Consider the following 17,949-nt stretch of genomic DNA (forward strand, 5'->3'; position numbering starts at 1 on the left):
CAACCACTGCACTCGATCATGTGTCAGTTACCAAACACAGGATCAGTGTTTCCCCCAGCACAACTGCAGGTCAAGGAGAAAAACTGCACATTATACATTTAACTTCCTAAAAAGTACAACTTCTTAATTGCTGCCTTTTCGCCTCTAAGAGTTATGAAAATATCTTCCCAAGAGGAAAACAAAATAATCCATGGTACAACATTTGTTCCACTTATAAAGACACGAAGATCTTATTTATGTCTTCAGTAAGTCAGAGTACAAAACAGTATTAATACAGTAGAAGTTTTCTTTACATCATCAGTATGGCACATCAGACTTTTCACGTGTAAATTTCAGCCTCTTCTTTCCAGAAGGACTAAACTTCAAAACAGCAGTTTTTCTGAAAGTGTCAGTTTGAATAAACCCTTCAAATGCTGACAGCTTATGGAATGTGTACTCAGGAGACACACTGCACAATTGAAAACTATATTAAAATATGTAAAAATAAAAATAATTTAAGACTGACACTGCTAATCTGTAGTCTCTTTCAAACTGATTTCAGTCATTTATTTCTCTCTTGTTACTGCCCTAAGGCAATTTTATGGCTCAGGAGAAGCAGGAAATGGCTTGTACCTTAGCACTCAGGCTGGCCTGCAGAGTGAGGAGGACGCCAAGAGCTGTCTGGATGCTCCAGCACAGCCCAGCTGTCTGGACTGGGCTCCCCGCCCTGGTCCATGGCTTGGCAGCACTGCTGGGCAGAGCACGCTCTTCAGCAAAGGCCTTGGCAGCAGCTGAATCCACACGGGCACGGCAGAGGGCGCATCCTGGTCTCTCAGTCACTGTCATATTCCTCGATTCTTAATTCCTCCTCCTCCAGGATGGCCTGCGCTGCGATGGGCTGGGGCTGGCTGCCGGGAAGGTCATTCCCACTGGACTGGCTGGAGGGGAGCCCCTCAGGGTCGCCGTCAGCACCGTCCCCATGGAACAGCTCCGGCACCCCGGGGTCCTTGTCACCCAGAGCTTCCAGCTGCAGCCTGCAAAGCACCAGTGCAATGACCACGGGCACATGGCTGCTCCCACTGCCAGTGCTCAAACAGAACCTCATTCCCTCTGACAGAGGCACTTCAGGGACGGCTCAGTAACAGATTTATTCTCTATCAGGACGCCTGAGGGAAGCAAACACCTACATTTCTCTCTACAACGGTTCATGCACACTGAACAGATGGAAAAAAAATGATGGTGTTTTCAGCAGGAAGTCACTCCTCAGATCAGACATTGTGACACACCACCAACATACTAATACAGATACAAAATGTCAGTATCCACAGGTATGCTACAGGAAAACTTAAAAGGGATGAGGATGTTACAATTAACCTGCTTCACACTTTGTGGCGCAGACCAGGGGGATTACAAAGAAACACTTAAGGACACTCTCCTTTCTCCCCAACTAACAACCAAAATGACTTTTAATGTAACAGCTGGTGAACAGGGTGCTTCTTGGAAATACAGCTTGGAAATTCACAGTTAAACTCAGCAGCAACACCAGGCACAAGTACGAGATGCTCTGTCAGATGCCTCAACAAACTATGTCCTGGTTAGGAGACAACAGTTTGTCTCACTGCAGCTGTGAACCTGATTCTTTGCTAGAATCACAGCTATAGAACTGTAACTGAGGCTCTACTGGGGTAAATGAAGTCCGATTCAGAGGGCTCACAAGAGTTACAACTGAGCTTCTCATGTTGTGTCACCCCTGAGGCTGCACACAGCCTGAGAGGAGGCCACTGCAGTCACAGAGGGAAAACTCTGATTTTTCAGCCATCAGTAGCTATAGCTTGATGAAAAAACATGCATTCTGAACAAAGGTTTACTCTAAGTAGCCTTATAGGCAAAACTTGTACAAGATTAAACCAGTGCAGATATCGAATTTTAGATTAAATAACTCATAAAGTAAAATTTTAAAAATACTTTGTCTTCGAAAGTCACATCACAGACTTACATAATGAAAGGGTTCTTCCCCTTCATATATGACACAGTCTCACCTTTTTAACTACAGACAGAAGTTCAGCTTACCTCCCAAAATGTCTTTTCAGTGGCAGCCTCCCCACGTCTTGGATAAAAGCAATCTGAGCTAAGAACAAAGAACCACCAGTATCATATTAGGTAGATCATAATGAACAGGCTGTTGAACATACTGGAAAATAAACAATTACCTTAGTTGAGTATTCCTGTATATATTTCAAATATTTTAGACATCAAAACACTATGCATGTGACTGGTTTTCTTCCCAAACTGTTACAGTTTACCACAACATATTTACAGATGGCCTACACACAAAATTCAAAATCCCCGACATTCATCCCCTGTGTGTTTATCATGTAGAGCTATTACTCCACAGCCTACAAAATTCATTCATCCTGATGTCAATGCCTTAGTTAAGAATGATGCTTATTATTAGAAACAATTAACAACAGCATAAGTGACCCAGCTCTCTAAATACTAATTCTTGCATTATGTACAACAGAAAGTAATTTTTTGTGCATGAACTGTTTGCTAATGGATCATCTCAGATCTAATTTTTTTTAATGCACTGCAAACTTGAATTTTGCTTCTTTTATCTGTGAAACGCGTTTTGAGAAGTTATAAGTCTGTTGCTGTTACTGGAAAGGTATCAGTAAGCAATGAAGATCTAGTCAATATTGCCTACTAGGTTTCCAAAACTCTTCTCATCAAATCCTTCAGCAAATATAATAAACGTAATAAAAGCCCTAAGTCTAGAGAGCACCTTAATCACTAAGGTTTGACCAATCTACAAGGGCAGCATTAATTTTGGCTGTGGTACTGGAAGCATCTTTGGGCATCATCTACATAACATTTAGCAGGAGAATGTTTTATACTGACTCAGAAGCATAAACAGTATTGAGCTTCTGGCTTATGAAATTTGTCAGTATGTTTCAATTGCACAAGGAGTCCAAGATCGAGAGCTACCTTGATCCATCCTACCTTGGTTTCTCATTGGGTTTGCTAACACAGCAAGATAAGGCAGCAGCTCTGTCTGAAGGCACTCAGGTGGCAAACAGAAGCTTGAGAACAGCAATTTTGCAGCAAGGCAATTTTCCTGATACTGTAAGAGTTGCCGGGGTGGGGAACAAGGAAAAAACCAACCATTATGAATGTAGATGTTCTGTACCATAGCACACAGACTTTCTTCCTGCCTGCTACAGGGAGCAATTAAAAAATGAGACCAGATAAAGAAAAGGTAATCACTTAACATACCAATCATAAAAATGGTAGAATTCTTCAACTTTGACTTTTACTGAGCATTAAAATTAAAAAAAAAAAATTATTCCTTGATTACAGAATTCCCAGCCCACCCAGGCCAATGCTCTTTGCCAACATATTAGTTGCAAAGTAAAAAAATGCCAAGACCTGCTGTATCACCTGAACAAGCTATTTCTGATAAACATATAAACCATAACAGCAGAAATTTCTTACGCTTATGAAACAGTTCAATGTGCTTCACTGCACAAAACCAAACTCAATTCTAGAAATACTTAACAGTATTTCAACTCCAATTGTCTCTCTATTAATTTCAAATTAAGACTTTCCCAGGAACATGCCAGCTTGGACACATGTATCAGACTTTGTCAGAGGCCTCCAATTTATTTTTACATTAAAGGAGTGATGCAAACTGCTCCTCTAGCAAGTGCTTTAGAGATCCAGATTACCTCAAAATAGGGTATTTGACAAGTTTAGCACTGTGATCAAATTTCATCTATACTAGTCAATAGTCACCCCTAACGGGAAAAAGCACTAAGGAAAAAAAAAATCAAGGATTTACCTTTTTATTGATCAGAAACCACTGGGGTTTATGTAAGGGTCGGAATCCCATGCCCCCCTGCTGGTGGGCAAAGGCTCTGGACCTGTTGGAGTGGATCACCCCCCGCGTAGCCACAGAGGCACTGTAGCTCTCCATCACAAGCCGTGTCTAAGAGAGAAATGGGGCCTTGTGTGAGCTCCAGGCAGTTCATCTGCACTGAAACACTCCCAGTAACTGCAGCAGCATAACAGGTACAGCATTTTAAAGTTTAGTTTACTGCAGAACTTGTATTCAAAGCAGCTGAGAAAAAAGAAACAGCTTGATACCTTCTTAGCACAAACACATTCTTCTCAAAAACACTTTGCAGAGTGAAGACTCTTTGACAAGAATCCTACAAACAGTACAACCCACTATAATAAAATGCTGACAGAAGCTGAAAAAAACATTGGCTCTGCATATCTTCTGCAGCTGATGTATTTAGGCATTCATTAACAATTTATGTCACTCACACCCTACCTTTGCAGCGAACTTTGAAAAACGCAGCGAAAAGTCAAGAGGCTCAATGTCAGAGTACTTAAAAACAAGTGTGTGCCTATAAAAAGATGACACTTACACTCCAGTTGCTACAAAGGACATCAGCAGTGCTCAAATATTCACTGGCTCTCACTACATCATCTATATCAGAAAAAAAGTCCACGTAGTTCTGGTGAAGGTATAGATTGAACATGCTTCCAGACATATGTGATTTTTCCACAATATCCTGTTAGAAGAAGAGAAGTTTGCATTTTACAGGTGGATAAGGAACAGGATCCTGTGTATAAAAAACTGTGAAACATCTAGGTCAGGGAGCTGGAACACAAGGCCTGTGCAGTGATGCCCAGACCAAGGAGATGGTTTGCCCCAGTGGTCCCTCCCAGGTGAGTGTTTCTCTATCTCAGACTGAATCCACACCAACCGAGACCACTATCAAAACCCATGGGACTGAGAATTTGCTCCTGAGTGAGAATCACTCAGGACCCAGCTGAACTCATGAAGCCACTGCAGAAATACCTCAGGCTGAATGAGCAAGGTGTCCCGGTGGTGTTCAGACAGGTGAGCAGGCAGCTGAGGGCACTCTGCTTCTGACACTGCTTCTCCTGAAAAGGATTGCAAAGGCTTTAGTCATTATGTTCAGGAATGCTGTTAGCAACTGTCAGCTCCACCAGCAGCTAAATTATAGCATTTTCCATTCCCAGAAAGCTCTGGCACAGGTACTTAATTATTATAGTCAATATTACACAGTCATCGACACATAATTAGTTGCATCAAGCTTCATATAACAAATCTAATCAAATTATTTTTGTATCGCCTCACCTCACTACTTCTTGTCAGTTGGTTTTGGAGCAAGTATTGTGGATTACTACCAAAATGTGCACAGTCAGTGGCATTAGAGACCCTGATTTAGCTGATTTTATACTGTTGTTACTACTCAAACATCCCAGACAGAGGCCATCTGAAGTCTTACTTTAGTAACCCTAGCTAGTAGCAGCTGACATGCTTTGCCTGCTGAAAGGGAGAATAAGTCAAAGTTTTCTTACTTTTGCAATAAATAATTTTCCCCAGAGCATGGAAAAGAAAAATGGATGCATCCTTGCCACCAATAGCTTGTATCTCCTGGTCTTCTGAGGCATCACATTTACTTTTCCTTCTTACTTTGGATACTCCTGCTTCTTCACATTTTATTGTGGAGCTCTTCCTCTTTGACCAAAATTCTTTCTCCAATGAGCAGTCTAGCAATAAAATCAAAAATAAAATCAAGACAGAGTACATGATTCTGCAGAAGTTTTCTATTATGTTGCTACTGCTGATGTCTTATGTGAACAAACAGTACTAATAAAAGGAACAGAACAGTCTATATAAATGAGAGAACTATGAGAAAACTAATTTATTAGGAACACAACCCAGTCACCTAAATTAGCATCATTCATTACCTTCATTCCACTTCTGTCCCTTAAGCCACAGCTGAGGTACCAAGTACTTTTCTGAACAATAAAGAGTTGTCTTTGAAAAAAGCATTCGGGCTTATCCCAGCTAGTTCTGATGCATTTTCCACTTGACCACGTTTAGAATTTCACATTTATAAAGCACAAGTACAAATATATGTAAATCATATTTCAGTTGCATCCTGTTATCTCAGTTATGTCCTGTTTACTTATCAATTTTGTCTTCTACTGGCATTATCTGTACAATTACCTCCCTGAAATATAAAGTAGCAAAGAAAACCTTTCATTTACGTGATTCTTCCAACTGCCTGCTATCTTCCACAAAGTTTTGAGCCTTGTGAAATAAAACCCTTATTCTACTCCAAGTTAATGAACTTGAAAATTTTCACCCACAATTTCAGTTTATGGCATTTGAATGTTCCTTATTGAACTAAGATAAATTATCCTTTAGGTATTTATTTTTCTTTTCTCTCACAATTACCATGGATCTATTTTACCCATTAATAGTGTTACAAAGTGAATGTATCAATTGTGCTTACACAGACACACACATGAAGAAACACACCTTACATACATAAAAACAAATGCTGCATGCTCAGGAGACCAGCAAGGAGATGGGGTGTCTCCCAAACCTTGCACAGAATCTCTGGCTGCTAATCATTCACCTCACTGAAATACCTGCACAACTAAAGATGTTCTGTTCAAACACCTTCTCAGTGTTAGAGGAAATGTGAGAGTAGAATGTTCAATGTGCTGTGACTTTTCACTATGTGACTCCAATAGTCCACACACAAGAAGCTCTGAAGTCATATGCCTTAGTTTCCTCCCCAGTTCTAACTCTCATGGTTTAACATTTCCAAGGTAACTTATTAAAAATGCACAAACTGGTTATTTTAACATTATTTAGATTTTCCAGAGGATGTGTCCAGCAGTGAGATACTGCATGCTTTTCTCAGGTATCACCAATCTAATATTCACTCATACTAATGGCATAATCACCACACTGAGAGCAATCCTCTGATTTTCTCATTCACACAGAACAATCCATGCTTGGTACACCTGAAGACATCATCAGAATAACTGACCTTCAACATCTAGTTGAAGCAAGTTAAATGTAGAAACTTTACTCTCTGCCTTGTGTAACGTAACTAACACTGCCCAGCTAATTTCAATATACGCTAAAACTTAAAGTACAACACTTCCTCTTAAAAAATGGACTTGAAACTACCTTTAATCTTGTATTCCATGAACACATTTCCTATTTGCAAAGCAAAAGGGAGGAAAAAAAGTGTGACAGAAACAAGCTCTACCACATATAGTAGAAGACAATTGGTGAGTCTGTTTCCTTAGGTCTAAGTTTAACATAAATGATGTCACCATTTCACAGAGTGAACAACACCTACCAGAGTACTGCTTTCAAAAATGCAACCTACATACATTAGTTCCTTAAAAATTATTGACTTGCAAAGTGCTCATAAAATAAGCAGTTTAGGAAATGCAAAAACCAAGCAATGAAAGTATCCTTTTCAAATTAAGGCTGCATCATAGAAACCTTGAACAGCAAACACAAATAGCAAAAATACCAGGAAGAAAAGAGGGTACTTCATCAAATTACACCAGCACATGCACACATGTCATGGTTTAACCCCAGCCTGCAACAGCTGAGTCCCACTCACGCCCCCACACACCCTGTGTTTATTTCTGCTCCACAGAAGCATGTCAAGAATGTTTTTGCAACTCACCTACCTGTGCTGCAAATGTGAATAGAACATGTTTTCAGCAGAAATGGTCAAAATACCACTTCACTTGACAAAACCATAACTTTTACCTTTCATGGAGGAAAACTGAAGGCTGTTTATTGCACTTCTTATGTCACCTGAACAACCTCTGCAAAGCAACTCCAGAGAAGTTCTATCAAGAGCATAATTCTTCTCTCTGTTCTACAAGGAAAAACAGCATTCAAAGCAATAGAAGAGCAGGAGAAGGAATACTTGAATATGGCTCTGGTAACCCACCTCTGACACACACCATGAACAGACACGTGAGTATCCACGACGTGCTCAAATACTGTGAACTTTAAAAAACTTAATCCATTTAAGCACACTGTCACAGTTTATGTAACAATATTAAAGACAAAAATGCACATAATCCTTTGCAAGATGTCACTCAATATGATACTTGCTTGTAATCAAAGGAGGTCAGGGATAATACAGGATTTAGCTTCATGACCTCTTCTGGCCTCCTGGATACATGGAAGATTGTATCTCTTCCCATTATTTGTTTCATACTTATAGTTACTGTAATAACTGTAATAAATACTGTAGTAACAGAGTAATTTTCAGAAGCAACTTAGTAGACTCAGACCACAAATCAAGTGAAACTAATCTTAAAAACAAAGTAGCTTTCCAGGTTGTTCCCTGCTTTCTGTTGCCCAGGGGAAAATGTTTTTTTCTTTGAGGAGATGTGGGGCTCTACTATCAAAGATCAAATACAGTAACAGAAATAACATCCTAGCACTGCACAGAAGTTATGAGCTTTGACAACTTACCATACTGGCTTCTGCTGCAGCTATTCGATTAAGAACTTTCATCATATTTGTTGGTGCAACAGGCTTGAAACTGTCGAATTCCATTAAAAAAAATTAGTTTCTAACCTCTCAGTTATTTGAGCCATGTTTTCATGAGGTAGAAGACTTTACCTAATAGTGAATATACACAACTCCTGTACAATTTCTGCGGGGAATAGAGATGCCTGGTTGCTGTCTCCACTGAAGTTATCTGAGATTATAAAGACCAGGGGGCATCTACTTGTACGAATGAAACTCCTGCATTACAAAACAAAATGTGATGAACATCAAATTCCAGCTTTGCAAGTTGCCAAAGTTCATAATTAATCATTTATTTACCACTGACCTGAGGATTTCATGTAGACTGCCAGGATCTCGGTAGAATTGGTTAGGAATGTCCTGTCCAAAACAAAGAGCTGCTGTTATTACATTCAGATGTAAACACTCTCCTCCACAGACTGATTGTCATGGCACACTACATTGCCACACATTTTTAACTCCTGGTTTGCTTACTGTCAACTACAGCTGACACTGGAGACAGTCAGAGGAGCAGCAGGAGGAAACAAACTCAAAGCACAGTATGCCTCATTATGGAAAGTGATAATCTACAAAGAACTGTTTTCTTGCTGTCTCAGTTTCCTAAGACACAGCCTTGGGCGATCACACTGCCTGTGAACAAGAGTTTCACAATGTGGACAAACACTCCAGGAAGCTGCTCCCTTGGGGTAGAGGGCAGGACACCCATGTGAGGTGTGACTGCACAAGAAGGTGACTTTATAAAGACAAATCTCATGAGACTCTGCTTCCTAAATTCTACAGTACATCGCATTACCCTGCCAGAACTTCTGTCTCTTTTAGTCTTGAAAGTCTACAGACAACCTGACTACCTATTTCTACAATTCCTCTCAGGAAAAGTTCAGAAAGAAATTGTTATTGAAACACACACAAGTACAAATAAAGCCTTCTTGTGTACCTGCCCAAAACCCCTCAGTTCACATATGCCTTAAACATCACCACCTGTGTAAAAGCAGGGAGAAAGTGCTGAATTTCAACTGTTCCTGCTTGTGTTCATTCTCAGGTGTCCCCTACACTTTCCTGTGTCATTAAAGAACAGGAATAGTGGTGTGTTTTCCACTCTTCCTGTTTATACACATAAATATTTCTAGAAACTGGATCATCCAGAAACATGAATGACTTCTTAATATTGTTTGCTCTAATTTTTGATATTCTGTTATCTATTTTTGTGCTCAAACCAGACTCCCATTTCTGTGTGACTACTTGCTTCTGTGGCATAACTAACTACAGCTAGGATGTGGTTCTGGACTGCTGTAGAGACACAAAAATTAATGAAGATCTCATCTGCAGTAACACAGACCAACTTTGGGAAACACCAATCCAGTATCTGAAACTAGTTAGCATGATAATATTACAACAAAAGGTACTGTTTTAAATATAACATTTCACAAGTTTTCACTTACTTCAATAAGAATAAGCTTTTTATCATTTTCTGAGGACTCCCCAAGCATCTGAAGTTTGTTATACTTATTTGCTCTTAATAGAAAATCTTGAAAGAGAGCTGGTTGGGCCTGACTTGGAAACGTATGAAAACTTGAGTCTGAAAAAGAAAACTAATTAAAAATATGTATTCTATATTATACCAAGTAAAATATAAATACTCACGCAAACTAATACCCACCCGAGCTATTTTCTGACAGCAGCACTGAACAAGCCCTTTAGCAAACATGTGACAAACACAGGAGAATTTTTAAAGGGGTGTAATTCAACTGAGGACCCAGACAAAGACACTTACCTGTTTTCATTTATTTGGTTCAAATTATATCCAGGTTATTACAGAGGCCTCTATACTGATTTGAATTGTCAATTATTTTCGACTGAACAAAAAACTGTAAAAAAACCCTGTAAACTGAACTGTAAAAAAAAACCTAAATCCCTTTCCAGATAAAAGCAGCAGAAAGATTCTCATTAAATACTAAGCAATGGACTTACATGGATGTTGGTCCGAGTTCCCATGTGACAGACAGAAACAAAATACGAGATCAAAAACCCACAAAAGTAACTGGAAGGGGAAAAAATAAGATTAAAAAGAAAACCCCCCAACATACTTACCATGGCCAAACATATTTCTCAAATCTTCCTTTGTGAAGTCTAAAGAGAGTGGATTGGTCCATTCTTGCACCTGAAGGCCAAGATCTCTGGCTAGAATTTGCAGAGTGGCAGTTTTTCCACAGCCAGGAGGGCCAGTCAGCAGCAGGACAGAGCCACTCTGACAAAGAGATACAAAACATAATCACAAATGTTATAAATAAAGACTGACAATTGGCTAAGGATGAATACTGGTTGAATTTCTTCTGTAGTTTCTCTGGTAATGATCCTCTCTCCCCATGAAATCTCAGTCACACATTTTGTGCTGTTAATTTACCTGCTGAGTACTCAGAAATAACCAGGCCAGGACTCTGAGTGCCTTGCTCTGTTCCTAATGCCTCTGGTAAATGCCATCTGCCAACACAACAGGCACATTCACCTGGAGAACCACCTCTGAAAAACACTAGGCAAGGCTGGCAGTTTGTGTCTAAGAATGCCTCTTATCAGTCACGATTAAAAACATCCTCACCATCCTTACACCAGCTCAGTGCAACTGGAAATTTGTCATGAGACTTAAAAATGACCCTGGCAGAGATAAAATGCAGCTTCAAGCACATACTGAAGAGTTGTGGTTTATGACTGGATGCCAGAAAACTACTTCTGAGCAAAATCAGAATCCACCCCTTAGGAGCGCAAGTCCAAAATAAATGTACCAGCTCTACCTATGCTCTTAGAATATTTCTTAGAATGCAGAAGATACACAACCACTGTCTTTCTCAGCTGAAGTTTTTCTCTGGCCTTGAAATTGCATCCAGCTCCCTTGTATGGTTTGATGCCTCCAGTTGCTGATTTTAGCAAGTTTACCTGCTTTGGCTGCCTCTGAAATATGTGCATTTTTAACCAGGTTTCAACTTCCTCAATCTTCTTCTTTTGCACAGCAAGGTCACTCTGAAACAAGTTTAAATTTTTGAAAGTTACATACTAAACTCTTGGTTTCTAATGATGAAATTAAAGAATAGAATAAATGCTAGGTAAAGTATTAACAGATATGTTGGTCTGCATTCCAGTTACATGTGTCCTCTGCAGAAGCAATGCCATAGTTAAGGATGATCATCTCATCCTGTTTCCTCAATCCGTTTTCCATTCTTTGTAGTCAGGAAATAATGAGCTATTTATTATTCTTTAAGTAGTAACACTACAATCTTGTGTCAGGATACTTCATAGCTATTGCTGGACCTAGTCCTTTTAATTTTCTTTACTCTAATAGTGCAGAAATTTTTGGAACTTCTGCAAATCCCACACAGCTGGCTTTCTCCAATGCTTGGAGTATTGCATGTGTCTGGAATTCAGTAACAGGTTCCAAAGTTTACAAGTTTACAACATCTCCCAAGCAGCTTTTCCTGCTCAGGAAGCCTGGGGGAACACGTGTCTCATACAGATAAAGAGCTGTTTGGAATCTGGCTTTATGCACTGACTGGCAGTGAATCAATCAGCATCCACAGAGAATCAATAACCCAGAACCCTTGTGCCTCACCAAACAGGGTATGGTGAGAGCCTGCCTGGTGCAGGTTATGGACAGATGCACAACATGTCCCTGTGATGGCACTGCCACTGGCACTGGAGGAGCTCTCACACCTGGGTTTCAGGTCTGTATCTCTCCACCCACGGCAGCTCCTCCTGGGCCTGGCTCCGGCTCCGCCCGGGCTTGGCACAGGGCAGATCCGCAGCACATGGCTTGGCTCTTTTCCTGGGAGGAGCTGTGGCTCTGCTGTTCTCTGCCACAGGGCTTGGGGCTCTCTGCTTCTGCCGACGGCCTCTGCCACAGCCGCCTCTCAGCGCCTTCATAGGAACCACACAGGGGGAAGTGCCTGTGTTTCCAAAGAAGTCATCAAATGGATCTGCCAGCCACTCTGTCACCTGCAGAGACACAAACGTTTGGGTAGGAATGCAGCGCTCTCCTTCCCTCAGCTGGGCACAGCTATCTCCAGAAAATGGGAGATTTTTATCAAGTGTACACTGCCCTATGCCTGGCAGTGTCCAAGGCCAGGCTGGACACGGGCTTGGAGCACCCGGGACAGGGGAAGGTGTCCCTGCCCATGGCAGGGGGTGGGACTGGATGGTTTTATGGTCCTTACAACTACAAATGATCTGGGATTCCGTGATTCTTCTGTATGAAAAAACAAGCTGCATCATTGTGCCAGGAGTATTTTGCAGCAAACTGGGAAATCAGAAGAAGCTGAGAACTCCACAAACACACATCCAACCTAAAGAACTTAAAAGGAATGAAAAAGCAGCATCAGCTTACTCAGACCACTTTTACATGATGGTAATGTTCACACTGTCTCTGTGTAGTTTACTGTATGTAGCACTTTGCCCCTCCTTTTTAAAAGTATTTACAATGCAACCATTTGTGCATAAAAGTTAGAAACAGATGGCAGAGGACAGATACTGAGGCAGCACAGTAAAATCAGGGAGTGTTTGCTGCTCTGGCCAGCTTGGGCTGAAACAGAGCCCATGCCAGGACAAGCAACAGCGCTGGCAACAGCACCAGGATTTAATTCTGGATTTGAGGAACACTCTGCTGGGACAGGGTGGCAGATTCACTCCCAAATAACACCACAGGGGTCCCGTGGCAGCCCCTCAGTGTGGGGTAACAGGCTGCGTGCCCATGCCCCTGGTTAGTGACAGAATGGACACAGCACCCCCCAAAAGGGCTGTGAAACTCTAAACAAACACAGCAGAGTGCTGGCAGACAGGACTCTGAGAGCTGGGTGTAGCAGGAGGCTCTGCCTGGAATGGGCTCAAACAACTGCAGCAAGGCCCTGTTTGCAAAGCCCCCAGTGGGAACTGCAGGAGGGGAGTCACGCTGCATTTGGGGTGAACAACGCTGAAACCAGCCTGACTCCTCCATCCCAAAGTTCAACATCCTGAGAGGAAGCTGAAGCTGTGGCAGAGCTGGTAAAACCCCAGGAGAAAAGAACAACCAAGTGACACCACTGAGAACTTCTCCAGAGCTGCTGAGCTGGCATGGCCTGGTCACATCTGACTGACAGGGCAGCATTTCAGACTAGAAAAGCTACATCCCAAATTTTAATGGCAGTGTCTCCTGACATTTCCTGTGCATTTCCTGGGGAGTGTGGTGATTCCTCCTGCAGTGGGAATGATGTGATCTTAAGGAAACTGCTTGAGGTTGAGCCAAATGCACACAACCTGGGTGAGTAATGTCAATCTCTATTCTGTAACTGTTTTTGCTGGCTTAAATACAATTGCCTCAATATTAAGAATCACAGAATCATTAATCTTGGAATCACTGGAAAACACCTCCATGATAACTGAGGCCAGTCTTTATTGCCTATTTCCAGTGTTCATATAAGCACACTCACATTTCAGGTACTGCTCCACAGTGCACTATAGCAGTGGTTATAGTGCCTATACTGTGTAGTGAATAATTCTGATTAAGATCTCTTTGTCTGATCATTATCAAATAAATTTGCATAAATATGCCTGGTTTGGCATCCTCGATCCTGCAGGACACGGCTGTGTGTGGTTCAGTGACATCGTACAATCCTGCCCACACGAGCCACTGACCAGTTCTGGGGCCGGGACCAGACCCAGCTGCACTCAGACCCGTCTCTGAGGGGCTTGGAAAGCCGGAGGGTGTGAGGCGGTTTGCGGGACTACGGCAGGTTTTGGAGGTCCCTCCTGCGCCTTGTGACTCAGAGGGAGCTTCTCTGACAAGCTCAGTCTGACGCTCGCACCGTTCTGCTGACAGAGCAGCGGCCTCGGCTCCGTTACTGTCACACACGCTGCGCTGCGCCGAATTTGCACAGCCACCCGCAATACCCCCCTGAAAGGGGGGGGGTCCCTTCCATACGCAGTAGTGACACCAAACCAAATCTCGCTCTCAATAAAAGCCAGACCAACCCCCACCGAAAAAGGACAAACGGCCAATACGGAGCCCACAGAGGAACGACGGGGCAGCCGAGAGCCCCTTGCCCGCACCCACCTCCGCCGGCCTTCCTGGGCCGCTGCCAGACATCGTCGGCCGGGGGGAGCCCTCCGCCTGCGGCCCGCTGCCCCCGCCGGACCCAGGCGGAGATCCGATGCGGGGGCCTGGGACTTGGTGCTCCGGGACTCGGTGGGACTCGGTGGGACTCGGTGGGACTCGCTGCTCCGGTGGGAGGGAGAGGCCCCGAGTGACTCCCGGTGTGACTCCGTACCCAGGAGTCCCGGGCAGCTGTCGGCGCTCCGCTCGGGGCCCGGCAGCGTCCTCTCACACGGCGCTGAGGGGTCCTTCCGCTCCGCCGGCTCTTAGCTGCCCGCGCCACGCCGGGCAGCGCGGTGACGCCATCGGTGCGCGCGGCGGCAGCGGAGGCCCCCGCGCACGTGTCTCCAAGGCGACGGGCGGCGACCATGAGGCGGCCGAACGTGCTGATCACTGGTGGGCACCGCGGCGGCAGCGGGGCCGGCCGTGGCCCCACCGCAGCCCGGGATCCAGGCCTGGGCTCACTGGGGGGCTGGGGTCCCGGCCCAGCTCGATTCGGGGTGATTCGAGGCGTGGCGTCCCAGCCTGGGGGGATTCGGGATCTGGGGCCCCGGGCCCATCACAGCCTGGGGTTGTTTAGGTTGTGAGGCAGCAGCCTGGCTGATCTGCGGAGTGGGGTCCCAGCCTGGGGTGGTTTTGCAGCGCTACTCCTTCATGAGAACGTGGGGTTCCTCCATATTACCAGGGAGTTTTCAAATGAATGGAGATTTCTCTTCGAACCCTCACGGTGTGAGTGACATTCCTGCACACAGTCAGAGTTCACTCCCTGTTTTCCTGTTTCCCTTCCCTCGCCTGTTTCTCTTTGTCCTGCAGGTTTTTGCCTTTATTTTCATTCCATGAAGTCTCCAGTGTGGGCTGTCAGAAGGTTCCAGTTCACTTGGAGGGGGATGTTTGAGGGGACCTGCAAACTGTCCCCTTACCTTTTGCTGTGGGTTTGGTCTCCAGGCACACCAGGAGTTGGGAAAACCACGCTGGGAAAGGAGCTGGCGGCGAGAGCAGGGCTGAGCTACGTCAACGTGGGGGACTTGGCCAAGGAAGGTGCGGTGCCACAGCAGTCCCCTGAGCGTGGGGACACGCTGCTCAGTGTGACTCTGCTGGTGGCGTCTCGTGCACTGGGAGCCCCTGCACACCTGTCTGGTGTCTGCGACAGCTGGGGTGTGCAGCTGGAGGAGAGGAGAAGGCTCTGGGAGACCTCAGAGCCCCCTCCAGGGCCTGAAGGGGCTCCAGGAGAACTGGAGGGGGGCTTGGGACAAGGGGTGGAGGGACAGGACATAGGGAATGGCTTCCAACTGCCAGAGGGCAGGGTTAGATGGGATATTGGGAAGGAATTCCTGGCTGGGAGGGTGGGGAGGTGCTGGGAAGTGCCTCCAACCCAACCTGTTCTGTCATTCTGTGTATTAAATGAATTTATTTCAGCAAGCATGTCTGTAGCAGCATACTTGGTGCTAAGTAATAAATAACAAACTTAGCCTTACATGGATTTGCAAACTAAGTGTTCCCTACCCGGAGCTCTGCCTTTTGCCTGCAGTCTCCTGAGACAAACATTACAAGGTAAATTAATTGTGGTAAGTCGATTGTGGTAACTGCTCTGCTGCCCAACAAACGTCCGCAAATTCCCTCTGCTGCAGGAGAGCTGTACGAAGGCTTTGATGAGGAGTATGACTGCCCCATTTTGGATGAAGACAGGGTAGGTCCAGCCCCTAGAGCCACCCCCACTGTGTTTTGGCTGTGCAGTGCCAGGTGATCCTGCCCTCTCTTTTGCTGGTGCAGGTGATTGATGAGCTGGAGGACAGGATGAGCGAGGGAGGGGTGATTGTGGATTACCACGGCTGTGACTTCTTCCCCGAGCGCTGGTTCCACATTGTGTTTGTGCTGCGCACAGAGAATTCCTGTCTGTATGACCGACTGGAGAGCAGGTGTGTCACTGGGCCAGATAACGAGTAAAGTACTTCGCTTAGGGCATAAATCACTGATTCTCAGAAAAACACCTCCATTGCTACGTGCCTCAGACTGTCTTGGTGCTCTTGTTCTCCAGGGGCTACACAGGGAAGAAGCTGCAGGACAACATTCAGTGTGAAATTTTTCAGACTCTATATGAGGAAGCTGTGTTGTCATATAAAAAGGAAATTGTACACCAGTTACCCAGCAACACTCCAGAGGACCTAGAGAGAAATTTGGATCAAATTATGCAATGGATTGAGCAATGGATAAAGGACAACAACTGACTTCTGATGAAACAGTAACTGCTGGATCACTTCTTGGGAGGGAGGTTTTAATAAATGCTATTCATAAATCTTGTATTATAAATGAACATGAATTTTATTGTAAATGCCTAGGGAGTAGAAGAAGGTTCAAAGTAGCCAGGTTGTGAGGATTTGTAACAGCACCCTGAGAGAGAAGAGGAGAACTGATGCAAATGACTGAAAGGGTAAAAATGAGGCGGTTGTCCTGAATAGCAGGAGTTGTGTTCAGTAACTAAGAATTCTTTGGACCTTACAATTAAAACCAAACCATTAATTCCCTGCAAGAAAACTGTAAAATCCTGATAGCAGGTGGCAGTTGAGGCACTCCTGATTTCCAGAGGATGGAACAGTGTCCTAGAGTGTTCTGATGCTGAGTTGTGGGACTAAAATCTGCTGTGCTTCACTGTGGCCTTGGGGGTGTAAGGATAATGCAGAGTGAGAGGGTTTGGTACAGGCTAAGGTTGGTTCTTTGCTTTGGAAGGAAAAGAAGTGATGCAAGAGTTATTTTAAAATGGTTGCACAGAGCTTTGGAGATTCCTTGATGCCTTCATGTGTAAGGAGACATCAGATGTGTGAGCACTGGTCTGGAGTCTTTAAAAATAAACTTTATTTTTCCTTTTTTCTCTGTCTTTCCCATCCCCTGTCCTAGTCATGGAATGTATACATCACTGCAAGATTACCCAAGAAATGCATCACTTGTCAGGATAGACCTGCAGTCATCCTAAAGGTGGTCACAGATAAAACACTGGCAGGGATCTGTTCTGATTGTTGTTAAAGCCTGTGCCCCAGGGGGGCAGGGCTGCTCAAGGAAGAGAAAACCTTTTTTCAGAGAAAAGCTGCTTGGAAAGAAAGCCTTGTGAAAGATTCTGTAAAAAGTGCTTGCTTATAAACCCTTTATACGTGAATTTGGATAGTAAAACAACTTTCTTGAAAATTTCTGTTGTGAAGAGTGTTGTTGTTACATATTTACAACCTTTTGCTTTACAAATTTGCTATTGGATTTTGGTTTTTTTGGGGTTTTTGGTGACGCTTGTGGCAATACTGCAACAGAAATTTGATGATATTATAAACCAAAATGGTGAAAAATAGTATGTTTCCTTGGAGAATTAGGCCCAGGCATTGTGGCAACTCGGGCAGAGGTTAGCCTAGAGCAGGAAACAGGTAGACGGTGCTGTGTGGCGTGTCAGGACAGCCTCAGTCCGTGAGAACATTTG

General features: G+C 43.9%; 2 protein-coding genes across 3 annotated transcripts; one reads left to right on the forward strand and one right to left on the reverse strand.

Moving 5' to 3' along the window:
* Nucleotides 1–201: 201 nt before the first annotated feature.
* RAD17 (RAD17 checkpoint clamp loader component) lies at nt 202–14,746 on the reverse strand. 2 transcript variants are annotated; one of them, XM_063422431.1, is made up of 16 exons: nt 14,454–14,746; nt 12,083–12,364; nt 11,312–11,395; nt 10,472–10,628; nt 9,823–9,959; nt 8,691–8,743; nt 8,477–8,602; nt 8,327–8,396; nt 7,607–7,718; nt 5,374–5,565; nt 4,847–4,932; nt 4,410–4,556; nt 3,818–3,964; nt 2,980–3,100; nt 2,050–2,107; nt 202–1,013 (listed from the first exon to the last, which is right to left on the reverse strand). In XM_063422431.1, exons 1-16 carry the CDS (start codon nt 14,484–14,486, stop codon nt 812–814), a joined length of 2,007 nt encoding a protein of 668 aa, XP_063278501.1. In that variant the 5' UTR covers nt 14,487–14,746; the 3' UTR covers nt 202–811. The 2 variants fall into 2 exon arrangements, with proteins under 2 accessions (XP_063278501.1, XP_063278503.1); XM_063422433.1 differs by lacking the exons at nt 11,312–11,395; nt 12,083–12,364; nt 14,454–14,746 and having other exon boundaries at nt 9,823–9,972; nt 10,472–10,566.
* Nucleotides 14,747–14,800: 54 nt separating this feature from the next.
* On the forward strand, nt 14,801–17,669 carry AK6 (adenylate kinase 6). The gene is made up of 5 exons (XM_063422437.1): nt 14,801–14,888; nt 15,438–15,530; nt 16,121–16,179; nt 16,263–16,408; nt 16,528–17,669. The coding sequence occupies exons 1-5, from the start codon at nt 14,861–14,863 to the stop codon at nt 16,715–16,717; spliced, it is 516 nt and encodes a 171-aa protein (XP_063278507.1). The 5' UTR covers nt 14,801–14,860; the 3' UTR covers nt 16,718–17,669.
* Nucleotides 17,670–17,949: the final 280 nt, after the last annotated feature.

The sequence above is a fragment of the Prinia subflava genome, chromosome Z, assembly GCF_021018805.1.
Source record: "Prinia subflava isolate CZ2003 ecotype Zambia chromosome Z, Cam_Psub_1.2, whole genome shotgun sequence".
Classification (NCBI taxonomy): Eukaryota; Metazoa; Chordata; class Aves; order Passeriformes; family Cisticolidae; genus Prinia; species Prinia subflava.

Excerpts from the sequence above, each read along its gene's own strand:
- RAD17 (XM_063422431.1), bottom strand. The coding sequence starts at position 14,486 with ATGTCTGGCAGCGGCCCAGGAAGGCCGGCGGAG. Across the intron at positions 9,960-10,471 it reads GAGAAATATGTTTGGCCATG|ACTCAAGTTTTCATACGTTT; the intron begins GTAAGTATGTTG and ends TTTCTTTTTCAG. Across the intron at positions 8,744-9,822 it reads AAAAGCTTATTCTTATTGAA|GACATTCCTAACCAATTCTA; the intron begins GTAAGTGAAAAC and ends TGTTTTGGACAG.
- AK6 (XM_063422437.1), top strand. The coding sequence starts at position 14,861 with ATGAGGCGGCCGAACGTGCTGATCACTG. Across the intron at positions 14,889-15,437 it reads GCCGAACGTGCTGATCACTG|GCACACCAGGAGTTGGGAAA; the intron begins GTGGGCACCGCG and ends TTTGGTCTCCAG. Across the intron at positions 15,531-16,120 it reads GGGGGACTTGGCCAAGGAAG|GAGAGCTGTACGAAGGCTTT; the intron begins GTGCGGTGCCAC and ends CCTCTGCTGCAG.